This window comes from Cataglyphis hispanica, chromosome 4 (genome assembly GCF_021464435.1).
Source record: "Cataglyphis hispanica isolate Lineage 1 chromosome 4, ULB_Chis1_1.0, whole genome shotgun sequence".
NCBI classification, from domain to species: domain Eukaryota; kingdom Metazoa; phylum Arthropoda; class Insecta; order Hymenoptera; family Formicidae; genus Cataglyphis; species Cataglyphis hispanica.
In genome coordinates, this window is record NC_065957.1 from 7,611,963 (window position 1) to 7,633,071 (window position 21,109).

At 32.0% G+C, this 21,109-nt stretch overlaps 2 protein-coding genes across 2 annotated transcripts; one reads left to right on the forward strand and one right to left on the reverse strand.

Annotated features, from left to right (window-relative positions):
- The first annotated feature begins 6,328 nt into the window (after positions 1 to 6,328).
- On the forward strand, positions 6,329 to 8,338 carry LOC126849259 (uncharacterized). Its single transcript, XM_050590939.1, has 3 exons — positions 6,329 to 6,525; positions 7,023 to 7,090; positions 7,253 to 8,338. The coding sequence occupies exons 1-3, from the start codon at positions 6,490 to 6,492 to the stop codon at positions 7,632 to 7,634; spliced, it is 486 nt and encodes a 161-aa protein (XP_050446896.1). The 5' UTR covers positions 6,329 to 6,489; the 3' UTR covers positions 7,635 to 8,338.
- Positions 8,339 to 15,939: 7,601 nt separating this feature from the next.
- Positions 15,940 to 20,032, reverse strand: LOC126849146 (NK-tumor recognition protein-like). The gene is made up of 3 exons (XM_050590736.1): positions 19,990 to 20,032; positions 19,417 to 19,472; positions 15,940 to 19,125 (listed from the first exon to the last, which is right to left on the reverse strand). The coding sequence occupies exons 1-3, from the start codon at positions 20,011 to 20,013 to the stop codon at positions 16,236 to 16,238; spliced, it is 2,970 nt and encodes a 989-aa protein (XP_050446693.1). The 5' UTR covers positions 20,014 to 20,032; the 3' UTR covers positions 15,940 to 16,235.
- Positions 20,033 to 21,109: the final 1,077 nt, after the last annotated feature.

Consider the following 21,109-nt stretch of genomic DNA (forward strand, 5'->3'; position numbering starts at 1 on the left):
AGCTAGATGGAAATGGAAAACGGACGGGCACAGTCTCCGCGGTCTCCTCTCCGCTAAATACGGCCAGTCCGGCCGGCTGGGCAAGCGGCGTCGCGAATTTTTGTCCAGGGAGAAATCGACACTTTATTCGTCCTGAGACAGACAAGGGCGTATTCGCGATTGCTATGATATCCGCTTGATCTAGTGATGAGCCGAGAGTCCGGTCTGACAGGTGTATCTTGCGGCGTTATCATATCAAGTCTCTCTCTTTCTCTCTTTTTTCTCTCTCTCTCTTTCTCTCTCTCGAAATAAAAACAAAATAACTATTAAAAAAATGCTGACATGATATATGCTGGACGGATGAGTCTATCCAACGAAAGTTAGCCGACAGCTATCGACAGAAAGTAGATAGCTTTCCTTTATATTAATTAATCACTATAATTGAATGAAAAATAAATGAAAAAAAAAAATGAAAAGTAATGTACAAAGAACGAAGCATATGTGCGAAATAAAGGGCAACGTATTAATTTTAATAAAAGACCATGTATTTTAATTAAGAAACATATTAATATTAATAAATACATCAATAAATTAATTTTAATTAATAAATTAAATTATAAATTTTAATTAATTATGTAAAAATTACATATTATTTATCAAGTATCAAGTTCAAGTTCAAGATATTAAAATAATCTGAATTAATCAAACCTCGGTCAAATTATTATAAATTGTTATTATTAATCACTCTACGCGAACGCGCAAGAATGTGTTGATGCTTCTATAAGCCACACCCAACGTTTGCTTTCCAAAATACGAATAACAAGAAATTGTAAGTGCTTCGGCAATACGATCGTACGGAAAGTGTTCTACATTTTCTGCAGATACCTGCGTCACGGTTGACTGCTTGATTTTATATCTGATTCCTTTGTTTATATACATTTTTCCTCACGCTGAAATAAAACGAATCTCTATGTAATAGAATTATAATATTTATAATACGGATACGAATTTTAATAAATTCATGTTGCTTATATAATATATGTATGAATAAAAATACTATGTTATATGTATAAGCAATCTAAGTAAGTCGTGAAGAAGGAAGAAAGTACTTAAAAAGTACTTATTAAAACTTTTACGTATATTGATAATAGATGGTTATATCATCAGCTGATCTGATGGAAACGTGAACTTTTTTCTGACTAGTTACTCATGGAATGTTATCAAACAAAAAACGAAGAAGATCATCGCGATTTAATTGCAAATTGTGAGCGCGATCAAAAGTCAAAATTAATCTGCGACCATCTTTGGCACAAACTGTCTCTTCGCAAACTATCCTTTGGCTCGAAAAAAAAAAAAAAAAATGAAATCACGGATACATAATGATATTTTCTCTCTTGACAACAACATTCTTGTAATACTATCGCCATATTTTTTTTTTTTTATTTTTTTGACATAAAAATTTCACTGAGATGAATATTTCGCGCGTTTTCATATTGTTACGGTCCACATATACAAATCCTTTCCCGGCACGTTGCCGCGCCGGGATAACAATGATGGCGTCAATTAGCTCATTCACGCGATATACTTTCTTGCATCGAATTCAAGGTCAAGTTTCTAACCTCATGCCTTTTTCAGAGATAACATTTTGTTCTTTAATAGTGTACTGTCTCTGCCTTAATTCTCACACGAGAATTTTTATTCTCCTTTAAAAATAATAAATTAAAAATATTAACAATATTTTTCCACTACATAAAATATGCATATTTTACCGAATATAAGGAAAGATACATAGTATAGTTAAATTTATTCAGATTAAACTTGTAATAAATTTGCTGAAAAATCTTAAAAAAAGAAAGAGGGGAAGAGAAAACGCGGAAGGCGTAATAATAAAGAGTTGCGGAAATTCTTTTGCTCAAAAAGGATTTCCTTAAAAATTAGCTATAACGCAATCATTAATAATTTCAAAATAATGATGTGAATTTTTGCGTAATAGATATAATATTATCGAGAGAGATAAATTATAATTAAATGCAACATTTTGTGACTACAATTCTTCATACACAACAGTTTCACGAATCAGCACGTTTGCAGGCTTGAAAATTAATAGCCATATATAGCTTGCTATTTTTTTTATCTGCTCTTAGTCACGCTTTCGACTAAACGATTTGATAATTATCTAAAGACTTATATTTTTCATACTTGTTAGAAAACATGCAGTCTATTTAATATGAGTACAAAATAGTTTCAATTTTTCTTTATCGATATAGAGTATTTAAATATTTTTACTGTGATTTTTTTTTATATATAATCTTTCATTATAATCTTTTATACATATGAAAATGCTTTTTCATCATATTTTAATGAGTTCTTTTTTCTATCTTTCTCTTGTACAAAAATATATCCAATAATATAGCCAATAATTTTATGATAATGATTTTTAACGATTTTAAAATACTTTGCACTATATATATATACACTCTATTCTTCAAATAGACTGGAGAAGAAATATGCTATAAGATATATAATCAGTAATCGCTCTTATATAGAATAATATATTGAATAGAAAATCCATCAAAATTCACATAAATGGTGGAATAAAATCTAATATGCGGAAAAAATTTCACTGCGGAACAAGAAAATCATAATATCTTCCGTCTTCAAATAACTTAAAGCAGAAAATTACAGCAAACAACAATCGATAAATTGGTCTATTACGAGGTCCTGCAAAATGCCATGAAGAGAGAGTATATGATCGGAAATATCGTATACTTTAGATTTTATATTTTCCCCTTAAATTGATGTTTTAATCATCTCACATTGGAAGTTTATTAAATAAATGTTTTGTACTATTAATATTATAATTATACTTTTGCGTGTGAAAGTATAAAAAAATTGTCGAGTATTTTCATGACTATGTTATAAAAGAATCCAGAATTATTGTTACAAAAAATATAGAAACTGATTTAAAATTAAGTGTATTTAGTAAATTTAATTTAATGATACTGAAAATTTTTCGATATATCACAAGAGCGATTAAAATAACAATTTCCAACATCTTGCATCGTTGTCTTATAATAGTAATTATGATAATATATAATAATTATGATAATTATGACAAATATAATTTTATACAAACATCATAGGAATAATTACTTTTAAAAAATTCAGTTTCACTGTTAAAAGAAATTATTTTTACCAATTTTAATTGATTTCCATTTCTTTCTAATTGCTTTTATTTTGCGTTGCGGTCAAAGATAATCGATCATCCAACGAACACAATGCTTCGTAAAATCAATCCGGCTCCAAATGACACCGTTCGATATATTCGTCCAAACATCTCAGGTCTCGCATTTTCCCGTTGCTGTTGATGGACTGGAAACATAATACCTCTTATATACATTCACCGCGACCCTGGCCGGATTGAATTCCTCCAGTAGAGAGTTCACTGTCACGGTCTCGCGAGAGAGTCGTGGTAAAGAAAAGGATAAGATTGTATTGCGTATGTGTTATTCGTTTTTGTTTTCGCTTGAGTACCGGCGTGGCGTATAATTTGTAATTCTTTTACGATACGCGGCGCCGAGATCAGTTTCCCTTTCTCCTGGGCGCGTTTTCGAAGGTTTCGTGCAAATCTCGGAAAGTGAACGGTTCTACACGGTCATCGCCTCGTAATTTCTGCATCTTATCGGTAGCGTTCTTTTAGGAAGGGGAAACGAATCCCTCTCCGCGATCTCCGCTTCCGCGATCTATCGACGATGTTCGGGCCATGCACATTTTCGATAGCGATTCTTGCAAATATACACATTCTAAAAATGTATTCTAACAATACATTTTTTTCAAGATTTTATATGAATTATTATATTTATTTTTTAACTGTATGATTATTTCTATTATTTCTATTATTTTATACTTTATTTTATTTTATTTTATTTTATTTTATATTTTATTTTATTTACTGTTTTTAATTTTAATAACAATTTAGGAAACTTACATATACGTATTTGAAGAAATAAAATTTGATAATTTTTATCTTGTATTTTAGAGCTATATTAATATTTGCTTCCTATTTTTTATTATAATATAATTTAAAATTCACATCTTATATCGAAATACATGTGTACTATGAAACAATGATATACTTCTTGTAACACATAATTATGTACTGAGGAAGATTTCTTTCCATTGCCACAAGCCATTGTGACAATTTCTTGAAGCAATTTAATAAAAATGCGAAAACACAATGTGAAAAAGTAAATTAAGAAACCGCAGTTCCCCAGAGAAAGTCTGAGATTGGATCTAAATACTTCCTAGCATTCAGTAAAGAAGTAAGAATAAAAGAGAATAAGCGATTTTACTATCTAAAATCCGATTTGCATCCTGTATTGATATTAACGCTATCATTTCTTTAATAAATACATGATTTGACATTTCAAATCTGTGCTATTAAATATTATGTAATTACTTTAATCTCGTATGTAGTCTGTATTAAAAAGTATTTGAAATTATTTGAAAAACAAAATTTTATTATCTATTTATATTTTCGAAGATTTAATAAATTAAAAAATTCTATATCACTCAATATTTAATAACTCATTTTCTAATTAATGAGGCAGACTTAATAAAACACAAAAAGATATCTGCTTAGAAAATACTAATAATTCTTGAGCATCATGCATTATTCAAAAGAGAACGAAAAGTAAATTTCTCATGATGAAAGGGAAAAAATGTATTCATAAATGTATTTTTTATTAAGCGCGTGTTAAAAACACACACACACACACACACATATATATATATATAAACTTTCGCTGATACATTTCATATATCAGATTTAATGTAGTATTTCCGAGTTAATTATCCGGTTTTCGACGTGAAATTATATTATTTTATTATTATAAGGAAATAATAATTTATACAGTTACATTTCCTCTACGTAAAACGCTTCGCACGCATTTTATAATATTTATTGATCTAAATTATTTATTAAATTAATTATTTAATTATTATATGATAGTTATCGTGAATAATTGCTCTATTTTTAACATTTCTCTGCCATAAATCATATATTCTAATACTAGCAGCACTATTCTTTCTCAAGAATAACGTATAAAATATAAAATACAAAATATTATAACTTTGATATAAAGGTTGGAATAAATACAATTCTGATATATGATTATGATACATGTTATAAATGTGTTTGTTAGTTGCTTGCTGATAGATGGCAGCAATTACTGAACTTTCAAAGAGTAGAACATAGTGAAGCAGAAATATAGGCAGAGTACTATCTTATCCATCTTTTTATAAATATTAATTATGTCAAGTAACGTTTGATTTTAAATTTATTATATTTCAAATACAGAACTGAAAGAAAAAGCACTATACAAATAATACATCAGCACTCAACAATATAATCTTTGATTTTTTCGCCGTGACTTTATATTATAAACATGGAAATTTTCATTTTTTAATTCTCTCTAAACATACTCAAATATTTGATAATTTAAATATTTAAATATTTTTATAATGGATTATTTAAAAATTATTAAAACTATTAGAATTAATAATAACAAAAATAGGCTCAGATTAATATAACAATACTAATTGTAAGTGAAATACAGTAATTAGAGCGTAAACTTTTTTATTATTTAATTTCTAATTATCACGCCTCGGCTCTCTTATTCACCAATTTTCTCATTTAGTATCGTTATTAGAATTAGATAATTTAAATATATTTATAAATATTTATATTTATAATTTAAATACAAATAATCTTTAAATAAAAAATATATATATTATATTTTCGAATTTTCATTATATTAAAATTATTTAATTTAATATTCCTTATATTATAAATATGATATCTAGATTCCTGTATCTCCTTTGATTGTATGCGTACAATGATAAAATTAATTTAATACAAATTGATTTTGATAAAAGTAATAAAAAATGAAGTTATAAGTAATATAAATGCAAATTGTTCAATTTCAAGAACACGGTTCTTCCTGTTTTCGTGTAAAGGCGCGAAGAATTATTGAAATGAATAAATCAATGGCACGGCCCGTCGATTCGCGTGTTATAATTCTTGATCTTGATCTTGGCCGTTCACCGGACGTTTTCCTTTCATTAGGAGGAGGTTCGGATCTAATCGAAAGAGAGGAAGTGCATAAAGGAAGCGAGCGGCGGGGGAGGAAAGCGCGTTAACCCTCTCCCTCCCGTGGTGCGGTGACTTTTTGCCACCGACTTTGCAGCCATTAGGCGACTCCTTTCACGAGCACCATGTGGCAAATGGCAAAAGACTCCCTTTCATTCTCTTATCCATAGCTACTATCACGTACGTGTATAAAAGCAGCACGCGTATTCACGGTAGTCGTCAGATCGAAACCGTGCAGACGAACGATTCGTTTCCTCGTTGGATTACTCATCGCGGTTCTTTTCATTTTTATCATTTCTTCTTCTTTATTGCCCTGCGGAAGTGACACCCTCCTCTCCCGCTGGTCCTATTCCGGAACAATGGGAAGACAACGCGAGATGGTACCGTACCTCTTGGTAAGATTTCCGATGGACTAGTGCATTTACGATTGGACGCGATGTGTGTTTTTATTTCCGTGCTTGATCAAAGAGAATAATAATATTTGGATTATTCGTTTCGCAACTTGCGCTGTTAATAAAATTATGAAGAAAAAGCTACTGAGATTATATTGAAAGTAAAAATCTCGGGTAAATTAATTTTTAAATAATATATAAATTATATACATGTGGGAAAAATTTTAAAATATTTTTATGGAAATGTAAATTTAATATTTTTTCAATACAAATAGTGAGAATTTTCTGATTAATTATTTGTGATATATATTTTATTATAATATTCTGAATTGCAGATTTATTAAATTTATTAAATTGTTATCATATTTGATATTAGATACTATAATTTTCATTGCATACCGTTGCAATCGATCCTTTTAAATGTATGATTTCTTTTCGAATAGTAATATTGACAAAATAGATTAAAACGGATGAATTAAGTATAGCTTTATTATTTTCAGTTGAATCTTCTCCTAGTTCTCGTTTCACTAATTAGCTTGACCAATGCCGGCGGACACGGTGGCGATCAGTAAGTTTTAATTAAGCTTTATATTAATTATCAGTGAAAATAATCTCGAACAATGAAAGTGAAATACACAATCTTTCATCGTGCAACGTGTAAATTAATCGAGTAGTTTCTATGTCTCCTCAAACAATCAGAATCTTCAATATCTTTCTCTACCATTTGCAGTAAGCACGTGATAATTCACGTGCCATACCAAATCAAGACCATCAAGCACACGCACACAATAACGAAACACATACACCACGGCGGTGGCGGCGAAGACAAGTACGAAGTACTCGGATATACTGTGGGTCATCCGAATGAGCTCGGAGGGCACGGAGGCGGTGGCGGCGGCGGCGGTGGTTTCGGGGATGGTGGCCACGATTTCGGCGGAGGTCACGAAAGCAGCGGCGGGGGCGGTGGCGGTTTCGGTGGTCACGATTTTGGCGAGGGACACTTCGGCGGTAGTATCGGAGGAGATTTAGGAGGTGGCGGTGGTCACGGTTTCGGAGGTGGTGGCGGCGGTGGATTCGGAGGCGGAGGTCATGAAGGCTGGTCGAGTCGTTAGGAAGATTCTTTCATATTATTGTTACTTTTGAAAAAAACTAGAATTATCTTTGAAGTAATCGACACAATAATCCTTGAAAATTTACGGAAAAATTTATCTCCCTGAAAACGAGCACATGTAAGATACATATATTATTCGTATATGTTCCGTTATAGAGTGATATGCTTTCTGATTATCGAACTAATGTTAACGATGATATAGAATGGCGCTATAACGTCTGTACATTTATGATACATTTGCAATGCACTTTCATTTCAGTTATCTTTGAGCGAAAAGCATTCGTGAAAATATGCTTCGTAGAGTGAATGCGGTTTTATATACATGGCACTTCTCCGTGTATCGGTAACGAATGATTTGATTTCATGTTTTTACACTGCATGATGCAATGTGAAATCGCAAATAGAACCGAGACATGCTGATCAAAATTGTAATTGATACGTTTCGGTGAGTGCCGTTCGAGCTTTCGATTTAAAAAAAAATCCAAATATGTTTTCTTCTTTTATATTTCTAGTCTGACTCTTGTTAAATCTTCAACACGTTCTTTCAGCACAGTTTGTACATATCATAAATAATAATACTAATATAATAACAATAATATAATAATAATGTTGTTATTTCTTATGTTATCTTTGTATTGTATTGTTTTTATATCTGTATTGTTTTTTGTTAAACATAATAAATAAATTATGTATGTTTTTACAACATGTATTTTTCAATTTAATAAATCGCGTATGTACCTGATTCTATATACCTTTTGTATTCCAAAAATATTTTAAGAATCTAGGGAGGAATATCAGTATAAATTAAATGTTCATACCTGAAAGACTTAAAGTATGTCTCTTGTTACTCTTCTCTTGTTTCGGAATTTGTTCTTCACAAAATAAAATTATTTCGATCTTCAAATCCTTTTCAGCCAAAAATTAACGAAATAAATCTTCAGGCCTTTGTATGTAATAAACAGTATATCTTCTTTCTAATTATAAGTAGCTTTGAACGAATGAGTCATTATAAAGAGTATTTATGTTACTGGCATCTGTCAATACAATTGCGAAATCGCATATTTTATCGTGAGAATTAAAATCATTTATTCAATGAATTCTTGAATGAAAAATGATATATGTAATTAAATCTTTCTGTGTCTTATATCACATTTAAATTTTCTTTTAATGTGTCATGCGAAGTATCATAGCGCGTTATTTCGAAGACATTTGATATAAAACAAAATTTTATTTTATTATTTTTTAATCTTATTTTTATATGAAAAAGGTTTTAAACAAATTTTCAATACTGAAAGAAGAATACGGATTTGTTAAATATTATTTCCCTGTTTATTTTCCTTAACATAAATCGATAAAAGAAATTTATATATGTGTGTTTGAGAACTGTGTTTAAAATAATATATTTGAACATATATAATGTACATATAAGTTTTAAATTATTAAATATTTTTAAAAATGTATACATTATTGAATTCGAAATAATATACATGTTTCAAAAGCTCAGAAAATATATAATATTATGAAAGTTCTAATATATATTGTTCTAATAAATATAGTTCTAATAGAGATATGTAATATACACTGACAACTTTTACAATTATTATTTATAATTTGATATTAAAAATTAAATTTTTATTTAACATTTTTATTAAAATTATTAGTTTTATTTATGCGTCTTTTGAATACTTCTATGTATGACAAGTTGCATATTGATAGGCGCATTGCATTTAAATTCGTCGTTTTGAGAAAAGCATACTTACGCTCTATAGGTATTTAAAAATAAAATTATTTTAATATTCTAAAAATATTCTAGAAGCGATTCATGGAATTTTTTAATAATTTATATTTTATATAATATCGAAATTTTTAATAGATTTGAATAATATAAAATATTAAATCGTAAACAACAATATATATATATATATATATATATATATATATATATATATATACATATAAAATAAAAAGATAAGGAAATTCTTAAAATATAGCCGTTAAATGTGTTAAGCCTGTTGTGACTTGTGATCGCAAAAATTTTCTTGTATGTTATAATCAAAGAGAAATGGAATTAATGTCTTTATAAACAAGAATTTCACGCTTCGCCTAGCTACATATCATGAGTTATCAAAAATGAAGTTGTACCTATTTACAATAATCATATATATATATATATCTGCAATCGCAGTTAATAATCGAGCAATCTTTTGAATTATAATATGATCATTATGTTGCACAATTTATTATCTCTTCGGCATATCTACTAAATAACTTTTATGAATGTCTAAGTAATTTTTAAACGTTAAAATAAAAAATATTGTTTAATTTATTATTATTATTATTAAGCTTATATATTTATTTCTATATGAAAATTAATTTATTGTATATTCTTTTATGATTGTCTAATTTATTGACGTACTATTTAATTAAATATTTATTTTTGTATTATATCTGATATCTCTTCAATAAATCTATTCTTGATCTTATTCGTCAAATGTTATTAAGACATAGTAACTAGCAATAAGACTAACTTTTTCTTTTTTTTTTAAATTAATTTTTTAAATTAAAAAATTTAATTAAAATTAAAAAAAAACAGCAGCTCGCTGCTGTAGGATATCATTCCCGAGGTATTAATATTTATCATTGGCACGATCTCCGACTTCTTTGGTTGGTTTTTTCGTTAACACAAACATTCCAAAAGACGCACGCTTCTCCGCTTTGTATTTATCACTATCGCGTTGATACTCATGATCATCGACAAAATAACGGCCGGTGTGCGTTTTCTCCGTCGACTCATTCTTATACTCCTCGACGGAATGATTGCCTTCCTCGTGATTGCCCTCGTAAAACTTAGTTACATCGCCCGTATAAACGTGTCCATGCGCGGATTCGCCACTTTTATGATAACTTTCCTCGTATGTATGCTCATCGATATCATTGTGGTCTGTTTCCTTGACGTCTTCGTGAACCGCGTACTGCGGCGGATAAGAGTACCCGATCATGTCGCCGTGTTTCCCTTTCAGATGATCGGGTTTATTATTATATTGCGACGCGGGCATGTAAGAGTCCTTGGGATATTGATGAAGGGAAGGATCTTCCTTTTGTTTATGAGCCTCCTCTTTGCGAATACCGCTGTGATCTTTGGACAGATTATTGCCCGACTTATCGTCATGGTCACTGTGATAACCGTAAGTACTCCAAGAACTCCAGTCCTTGTGCGTCTCCTTATGATAAGCTTTCTTCGGCGCTTCTTCCTTAGGCTTCGTCTTTTTCGGAGTCGAACTGTCCGGCTTATGAATATGTATGAACACCGTTTTCGTGTGAATCCGGTGTTTTATGATCTCCGGCACGTGTATCTTGAAATGTACGCTGTTTATGGCAACAAAGTAATAAAAAAAAATAAATAAATAAAATGATTTTAAAATTCATCGATAAAAAGTTGTACAAATATATTTTTACTGTCGCGCGAATATATCATTGTTTTAATGGAATGATACTAATTAAAGCTTATGTGATAAATTGATAGTGCAATAGTAAATATAAAAATTGATTATCCTTGAACGAAATAACATACGAGAAATGAAGAAGATAGATACGTATGTACACATTTGTTAATTTGATAACGAACGAAAAGGAGAGTGAGACGTGTATAATATACTATAATTTTCGCCACGAGAAAGCGTGAAGCTCTGCATTTATCTACATTTATAACACTAAACGCCTCTTAACGAAGCTGCGCAATCCGCAAAATTGATGAATTTAATAATTATGTGTACATTGTTTACTCACTGCTCCTTATTGGCGTTTCCGCTGTTCAACGCCTCGTTTGACAGTATGATAAACAGACCGATAACGATCCTCTGAAACACAAAGTCGCAATCGTTACTCCTTAAATCATTTATAACACATACGTATTCGCTGAATTAATAATCGGCGATATTTATCGGCCCCGTTGATCACGGTCCCGTTGTATCGATCTCTGCGATCTTTGTACGCCGATCTAAAACGCATTTGCAAGGATGCACGCATTACTTTTAACGGTAATGGAATCGCTAATTATGTTGTACGAGAGCAACCGCGTGCAGAGCGCAATAGACTTGAAAAAATTTCTCGATTATATTTACTATTTATATTCTCAATTATTTTACTATATATGTAAACACATAGACACATAATATATACATACAAATATTGAGGAAATATAATCGAGAAATTTTTTAAGATGTATTGCGCTCTGCATTGCTCTCGTACAATATAATTAGATTTAATTACTGTTAAGAGTAATATATATATATATATATAATTTATAATAAATATAATTTGTTTATATTTATTAAATATAATTTATATATATTTATTTTTTATAATGCATATAAATGTAGAGCAACATATTGAGAAAATATGTTCGAGAAATTTTTATATGTATATATTTTAATTATCACTTTTGCGCACTAAGCTATATAAATAGATCACACAATCTGCACACGCGACTTTCGAGTTTCACTTCAGTATTTTATCAATTTCATCATTACCATGATGTATTGTCGAGACGTTGCAGTAGTGATCGCGAACACTGTTATCGGCGATCAGTCGCCATTTGCGATTTGTCGACGATGAAATGGATATTTATATCTTCTTTTCATCGAAAGCGTATCTCACGGAGAAACGTGAATGCAGTTCACGGCCGATGATCGCTTTCGCTATTCTTCCGGTGATATGCTTTATCTCTTGATCCGGAACTGATGCTGTTTTAGAAATTATGGGGTCGATAAACCATAAAGAGATATTGCGCGGCCAAGTTCATTGTCGCGGTGAAATTATTTCTTTTGCTCGGTAATTTATGCTCTATAGAAGAATATCTGATATTTCTCTAATAAATTCTTCTTGTGATATTTTTCTAGGAAACGCAAAAGAAAAAAAAATTATTAACCCAATTGAAGAGAAATTACATAGAACAACTACGTGCCTTCAATAAATGAAGCATAAAGCAGATGCAGATTATAAACAGGTAATAAATATTTTTGTAAAATAAAATATTTGAATTAATTTTTTTTACACTGTTCAAATATTTAATTTAATTTAAATTTTGGATGTTGTTATTTTTGCATCAAAAACATATTATTTAAGTTAAGAATAGTAGTTAAGAACATTAAGTATTTGAATATTAAATAAAAATACACAAACAAAAGTTGTAATTATGCAATTACACTAATTTACAAATGTCACACTTTATTTAGTGCCAAAAACCACCAAGCTATTACTTAGCTATTACTTAATCATGATGATATATATGGGATAAATAATAAAATAAAGCAAGGCATGTATATAAATGTAAATTAAAGGAACAGCATAAAAAATACGAAAGATTTACTTTATTGTACGCATAATTACGCAAATTTAAAGAATGCAGTTTACATCTAAATTATTTCTTCCGTTTAAATAATTATTTTTTATGTCTGAAAAAATATTGTGTTAATTTGCGAATCATTGGAAGAATAATATTAAAATTTGAGATTTTTTGGAAGAGGGGAGGCGAGGAGAAATATATTAAAAGACAGTCTTATATATATTCACGTACGTGCATGCACGCACACTTGTCATTTATTACAGATAAACGTAATAATATCAAACATATTATGTTACATAATAGACTGTGACAAGAAGTATCTAAGTGTGCTTAAATGAATTGTAAGCTAATGACAAACTACTGACTCTTTTCTTTGGGTTTTGTTACTCAAAACTGAATACTACATGTTACAATTTCTCTAAAAGTACATGTTATCGATTCATGTCGTCGTAATAGCCGGTATCATCATCATCATCTTCACGATGCTTTGCTTTATCATAATGCGGAATTATTTTGTAAATTGTGTGCGTATGCTTCACATTTTTCACCCGATAGGGAATATGTATTACCACTTTTTTCCTGAAACAAAAAAAAATATTGCAAGGTTTTTTTTACAAATTTATACAAAAACAAGGTTTTTTTTCGAATGTCTTACACATTTCTCTCTTTTTGATATTTCATATATTTGTTTATCTTATATTGTGGATACTTACGATTCAATTGATTGATGCAACAATGCAAAACTTATTAGGAACAAGATGGTATACTGCAATAAATAAAAATAAAAATAAAAATGCATTATTATCATATAATCTAGTTACTTTGTGAATATTATATAGAATCTTCTCGGCCAAATAAAAGTAGAATGATAGAAATACTACATTAGAACTAATTATTGAATAAAAAATTATAAAATTGAGGGAGAATAAATATTATTCAATTCAATTTAATTAAAATAAATATTTTTAATTTAAAATAAATTTCAAATTAAATGTTTAAATTAAATGTTTAATTTAATTAAAACTTAAATATATATTATTAAATGTTTAATTTAATTAAAATTTAAATAAATATATTTGATAATGTAATGAAGACATCTTACCAGGAATTTATTCATTATGAAAAACTTGTTTTGCTTCTACAATTTTTTTTCTCGAAACACCCTAGTCGATTGAAAGATACCGTCTATGCGTCGCACAGATATAAGCCAAACGTTTATATAGTGCAAGCAGCAACTAATGGGAGGGGGATGTATAAAGTATTTCACGAAACTCTTCCCAGCGTGCACTCAATGCACTATCATATGTGATTACCTAGAATACCGAATCACGAAACTCCTTTTGCCTCTGGATTTTCACCTGGAAAACATTTTTCAATATGTGGCAAGCCTAGAAACATAAAATGATACATTTGTCATCTTTCAACATATTATGTATATCAAATAACAATACTTCAAACATATTTATTTTAAAATTATTTATTTTTGATATCAACGTTCGCAAAGTAAGAAGAATAAAATTATTACTTACTCATGTGTGTTTTTATCTATGAAAAAAAAATTTCTAATAGTAGCAAATCATGTGTACATAGAGATTATGAGTCTTCGCGAACTGTAATTTAGCAGAGAAATGAATATCGAAACATTAGTCTCCTTGAAGCTCCTCTGTTGAGCAAACAAAACAAATCGTTCCATCTAATCAAATGCAGTATGACGTACGCGAGTCAATTAAAAGTGAAATCTTGACGTAGCGCTGGAAAGCACCGTAAGAAATGCCACCTATATGCGTGTGCAGATACATCGCGATTTCTGCGATTAGCAATTTTTATCCAACGCCGATTCCGGCCGAGGAAAAAGAAGAAATGGACGAGAAGATCGCCGCGGCGTGACCGCCTTGACTAGCGTGATCGTATAATCGTCGGCTGCGTTGATTTCACGGCAACATTAATTTTAGAGAATGAGTGAAAAAATCAATCGATTCGAGGACCATAATCGTATTGTTTGGAAAATACGTTGATTTATCCGTTTCCTCTCTTTGACACGCTCAACATATCCCTCGATCTATATGTAATATGTATGTAATTCTTGCGATTGATGCTATTTTCTTCTCTTTTAGTTTAAATATATTTCTTTTTATATCAAAGTTCTAATTTGCGCGGAAATTTTCGGTTTGTTTTGCTTATGAGATATATTTCACGTATCTCTGATAATCTCGCAAATATCTCGCATTTTGTACAGATAAATTCGTAAAATTTTTGTTTAATTAGCTTAAATAAGATATCTGAATTAGATTGTATCCTGAATTTTCTCTAACAGTTTTCTTTCGTATAATATTTTTGTTTTTCACTAATATTGCCCCATTTTTTCCAAATCGCTAGTTTTTTTTTCTCGCTTTCAATGTAAAGATCTTAAATGTAAACGTTTACATTTAACGTTAAAAATTATATTATAAATGTATCTAAGACCCACATCAAAACTTTCTAATACTAACCTGAGCGGATCTCTAATTGCAGTTTAATAACAATAATAATCGCATCTTTTCTCATATTATTTTTCCATTTGTCATGCAATATATAACTTATGTCAATAGAGAGTAAAAACAAACCAAATATGAAATATTATTTATTTATTTTCAATATATAAACAATTGACGTATTAGATAGAAATACATCATTTGAAATCTTAACTATTATTATTATAACTTATGTACAATATTTAAAAGTAATACAATTAAAGATACATATTCAAGATATATATCTAATGAAATTGATAAAACTTTGAAAAATAATTTGTTAATGACATTTTTTTTATATGTGAGATAATTTAATACATATATAAATGACATGACTCACATATATGTAATTTATATCTAAATTAATATCTATATTTAATATCATTTTGGATGCAGAAGCAACTGTTTTTGCAACGTAAGTGCATTTGATGTGTAATTTTTTATCGCACAGATTATTTTAATCGATCAATTGCTATACAGGATATAGATACACACACACACACACATACACACACACATATATATATATATATATATATACATACACACACATTTATACATGTAGATACGCGTGCAGACAATCTTTATGATTTTTGCATAAAACATAAAGAGTCAAAAATCATTTTTGGAATATAATTACGCGTTACAGTCGTCGTTTATGAAGGAACGCGCATAATCGCATAAGAACGCGAGTCAATCGTGCCTAAAAAAAAAGAAAGAGAATCTCGTTATCAATATAAATAAAGCATCAAGTAGTGCTCGACTTTGCTTTCGAAATCGTTCTTGAAAATTTTGATTTTCTCGCGACTGTCGTTCCCTTGGTCGTACTACTAATCATCGGCTTCTGCGTCGTGACTGTCCTTGTAGTACTATTCAATTCCGGTCTCTTCATTATGTATATTGCTTTCTTCATTACCATAGGCCTTTTCGATAGCTCTAGTTTTCTTGTTTTATCACTCGATATGGAAATTTTGATCGCGCCGTTTGTCAATGATTTTTCAGTCGATTTATCGCTCGACTTTTCAGTCGTACCGATCGATTTTTCAGTCGTACCGCTCGATATCTTAATCGTATCGCTCGATTTCTTAATCGTATTGCTCTTCAAATGACTTGTCAATTGATTGGTCGATTTCTGCATCACATTCACGGTCGGTTTAATTACGCTAGCTTCGGTCGCGACTAATCTCTCTGCCATACTGCTTATCAAAACGTTCTCGATCGCTTTCATCAGCAGTTTCCCCGGCGGTTTCTCCGTCGTCGTGCTATCGCTCTTGATTACGTTGATCGACAATGACGATCCTTTCGTCGTCCCGTTGCCGCTCATCGATTTAGGACTCTCGGTCGTTGTCATTAACTGCGATGATCCCTTTGTCACACTTGCGGCTGTTGGACTCTTCGCGGTGACATTCGGTTGCAAAGTTTCAATCGTGTTACTCGTTGTCGATTTCACCACCGTTATCGATTCGCTATTGACAGCTGATTGCGTCTGCTTTTCAACGATCCTTACGGTACTCTCGGAACGAGGCGTCGATACGGTCGTGGATCTCGATCGCTCGCACTCGTTTTGTTCTCCCGAGGCGGTCGAACATCTCGGATTTCGAGCAATCGCGCCGCCGCGATGTTTATTATTCCGACGTGACTGATCGGCGCCTTCTCGGGAGGGCTTCCTCGTGGATCGATCTTCGAAGAGTGGCTGTCGTTCCGTTGCAGCGATCTTTGCCAGCTCGGCTTCGTATGCGTCATGCCAATCCGCGTTCTCGTGCACGAATACAACCGGTTGCCATCTCCCGCGATTGTCATCGATCCCGGCGCCGGTGATCTTCTCGAAACTCGATTCGCTCTTCTGTCGCTTCGACTTACCCCATATTACTTGGGACGCTGGCTCGCCGGCCGTATTCGATGAATCCGTTATCCCGTGCGAGTTATAACGCGGATGCCGAATCGCGGTTGTCGTAGACTCGAACGTTCGATTCGTTTGATTTTCCGTTCGATAACCGGGCAAGTAAGACGGTGGATCTATGACTCGAAGCGCGTTATTAGAACTCGCAGCCACTTGCTTTTCATAGGAGTTCGGTGAAAATTGAACGTTAGGCTTCTCATGAGAATTCGAATAGGCACTTGGCCCGTTGAAAAGATTATTTTGCTTTTCGTAAGAAGCCGCGTAGGAACTCGGAGCGCTGTAAAATTCGTTTTGACTTTGATAAGAGCCCGAATAGAAACTCGGAGCTCCGTTGAATTCATTCTGATTCTGATAAGAGTTCGAATAGGAACTCGGAGCGTTGTTGAACTCATTCTGCTTGTGATACGAGGTCGTGATGGGCCGATATGTGCTCGGATGGGTATCGTGAATCTCATTCTGCTTGTAAGATGTCGAGTAGGAATTCGGGGCGTTGTAGGAGCTTGGGTAGAATCCGGAAGCAGAATTAATAGCGTCGTTGTATTGCTCGTACGAGGTCGAGTACGAACTACTAGGACCGGTGAGAACATCGCTCGGCACTTTGTAAGTATCCGCGTAAGAACTGGAACTGGGTTCCATCGGTGCGAGCGGATGCGGAGCGATTTGCCGGAAAGGCAAACGGTGCGTACTTAATTGATACCAAGGCTCTACCGAAGGACTCTTCGAATCACCTTCGCTTTCAATCGGCAGCGTTGCGTTTTCTTTCGCGAGCAGCTCCTTCACCTTATTCATAACTTCCTCACCCGCTGCTTGATACTGATAATACGAAGCCGCCGATTCGCTCAACAATTGTTGCTCGTAATTCTGAAGGTTACGCATGTCCGTCAAGCGATTTTTATCGCTCTCTGCTTTGTTCGGAGGTATCGCGGGCGAAGAACTCCCTTTGTTTTCCTGATTCTTCGAAGAATTCTGTGGGTTTTTAATCAGTAGTTTGGTCGATTGCAATCCTTTAGCATAGCTGACGTTTCGAGGCGGATAAACCACGTGATGGCGATTGGAGGAAGAGGCGAACAACGCATCGCCCGATACTACGGGATGTACTGTTCCGTGATGAGCATGATTCAGAAGCATGGCGGTGGGATCGATGATTGAGGGAATCGGGATGAAGGGGTTCATTTGCTTCTCCGCGTCGATCACAGGAACCGCTAACTGCGTGACGAAGCGCACCATCACCTGGCTCGAATCAAGCGGCTCTATCAATCGCAAATAGATCTTGCGCTTGGATCCGGGCATCTGAATAGGCACAAGCGGGCCCAGTTCGTTCTTAGGAGGGTCCAGCAATTGATGCAGGATGTCAACGATGGAGTCGAAGACTCCATTCTTCTTCGTGGTGACGCGAAAAACAGGTTCGATGCGAATCGGTCCCTCGTCGTGAATCACGTCGGGAATTGAATCCAGCCGGTTGTCGTTCAGCTCGCGTGTCGACGATCCGACGATCGAGCGAGTCTTGATGTGTCTTGTCGGATTTCTCGAGTAGCCGCGATTATAACGATGCTGTTGTTGTTGTTGAGATTCAGATCGAAACTCATGGTTTCTCTTGGGCTTCTCGATTCGTGTCTGTGGCTGAAACTGTCGCGACTTGGGGAATATGTCGGAAATCTCAGGGATGGGATTTATCTCTTTTCTCGCCGTGACATCTTTAACAGCCAATTCCTCTTGCGACCTTGCGATTTTTTTTATCCTGAAGAAGTCAATTGTAAATTATATGCATGCATTATTTAAATATAAAATGCGATAGAAAAACGCGAAAAGACAAATTAAATATTGAAAATACAAATTTTTAATTTTATTTTATGTAATTTTATTAGATATTTATAGCAATTTATAGATACTTTTATTGTTATATAAATCTAATTTGACGAAATAATACAATTATAATATACAAAAAATAACTGCAAGGAAAAATTATTGTTTTAAAAGCAGAGATTAAAACAAGATTTAAAAACAAAAAAGAAAGAGAAAATCTGCTTACCTATTTAAATGTTTGATTTCGTCAGCGAACACTGTTGATGACAGACATGCGCATACCTACGTACGAATATACAAAGATCATATATGTAGAATAAAATATATATATTTTTTATTTATAATATAACATACATATAACACTACAAATCATTGTTTATAAATAATAATTGTAACCGTAATAACTGTAAGAATCTCAATTATTTGCTCACTTATCAATCTTTTCATACGAAAATTTAAATTAATCTAAATAATGTTGGCTTCTCGCGATTACTTTGCATTTCAAAGATCATTAATAAAATAAAGTATTAGCCGCATTTTTTCCACTGTGTGTGGATGTGCAAGTGTATCGCTAATTATTTTTTTAAAAAAGAAATATTTCCCGACTAAAACTCTTATAGAGTTTCACGTATACTTCTTCTCAATTATTGAATATACCGTTGGATCGAACAAAAAAGATTTGCACAAAAAATCCATATTGATTGGATAACAATCTCGGCGAATTCACGTTAGATAATATTTTTCATACACTTTTCTCGCTGCGAAGACAATAATTCCCCAATGAGTTGTCTTCACTCACCGTAATGAAACACGTGAGCTTCATGTCGCGTAGCTCGCACAAAATCCCGTTTCACCTCGCCGATGTACTATAAAGAGACTGTGGTGCGGCGATATTTAGCCACCTCTTTTAAAGCTTCTCCCATAGAGCGGCGTCCGTGTGCTTGATAACGCATCGTAGGCGTGTATGTAATCCTCCCCGCACATACGCACTCCATTACGAGAACCATAAACACTGGAGAGTAATTAGTTCCTCTTTGTTTCCACATTATTGAGGGATATCACATAGTTTCTAAATTATGATCGGACGCTACGAATATAAATCAATCGGCGAATTAATGATTTTTATTAATAAATAGTAAATAATGTTTATAAATACATTTTATTGGAAACTTGTACTTTGCACAGTAAAAAATTTCCAAATCTTATTTACGATTTATTCATAATTGTGTTATATTTGAAATAAATTTGATGTGTGAAAGAGTTTTAAAAATTATATCTTAATTAAAGTAAACTTATTTTATTCATAGAGAGCGCTCTTTCTTTCGTCTGTGTACCAGTATTTTTCGATTTCTAGTTTAATTATGTTAATGATTTCATGTGTGGAAGATAAAAATCTTTTCTATTAGAATATATCATGAGTTTTCTCACCTCGTTATTTTTCTAGACTTTAACAACTGTACACAAATCACAACTTTGACGTATGAAATGAAGTGACAATTAATTGAAGTCAATTCTTGAAACGCACGATGAGGAATTCTTTCATATCAAGTCTTTATAATACTTAATCATCGAGATGTCTTCTTTATTCTCTACTTTTCAACGGATTACATATAACAAGACATATGTTAGAATCTTTTGTAAGGTAATTAATTTCAAATATTTTTATAAACTTTAGGATAATCCAAGAGATTTCTAAGCAGCTTGATTGATTTGAGTAACTTTTACTCAAAAAGATAAAGTTTTATTTATTTTTAATAATTTAATAATCACAGAAATGAAAATATATAGATGAAATATATAGATGACTTTAACATAATGCTGTAAGTTTTGATTCTGGTGATTATATTTGCAAGCATATCGTGCTAACGTGCACAACGTGCACGTAATAAATTTTGAATTTCTATTGATATCTTTTGGAC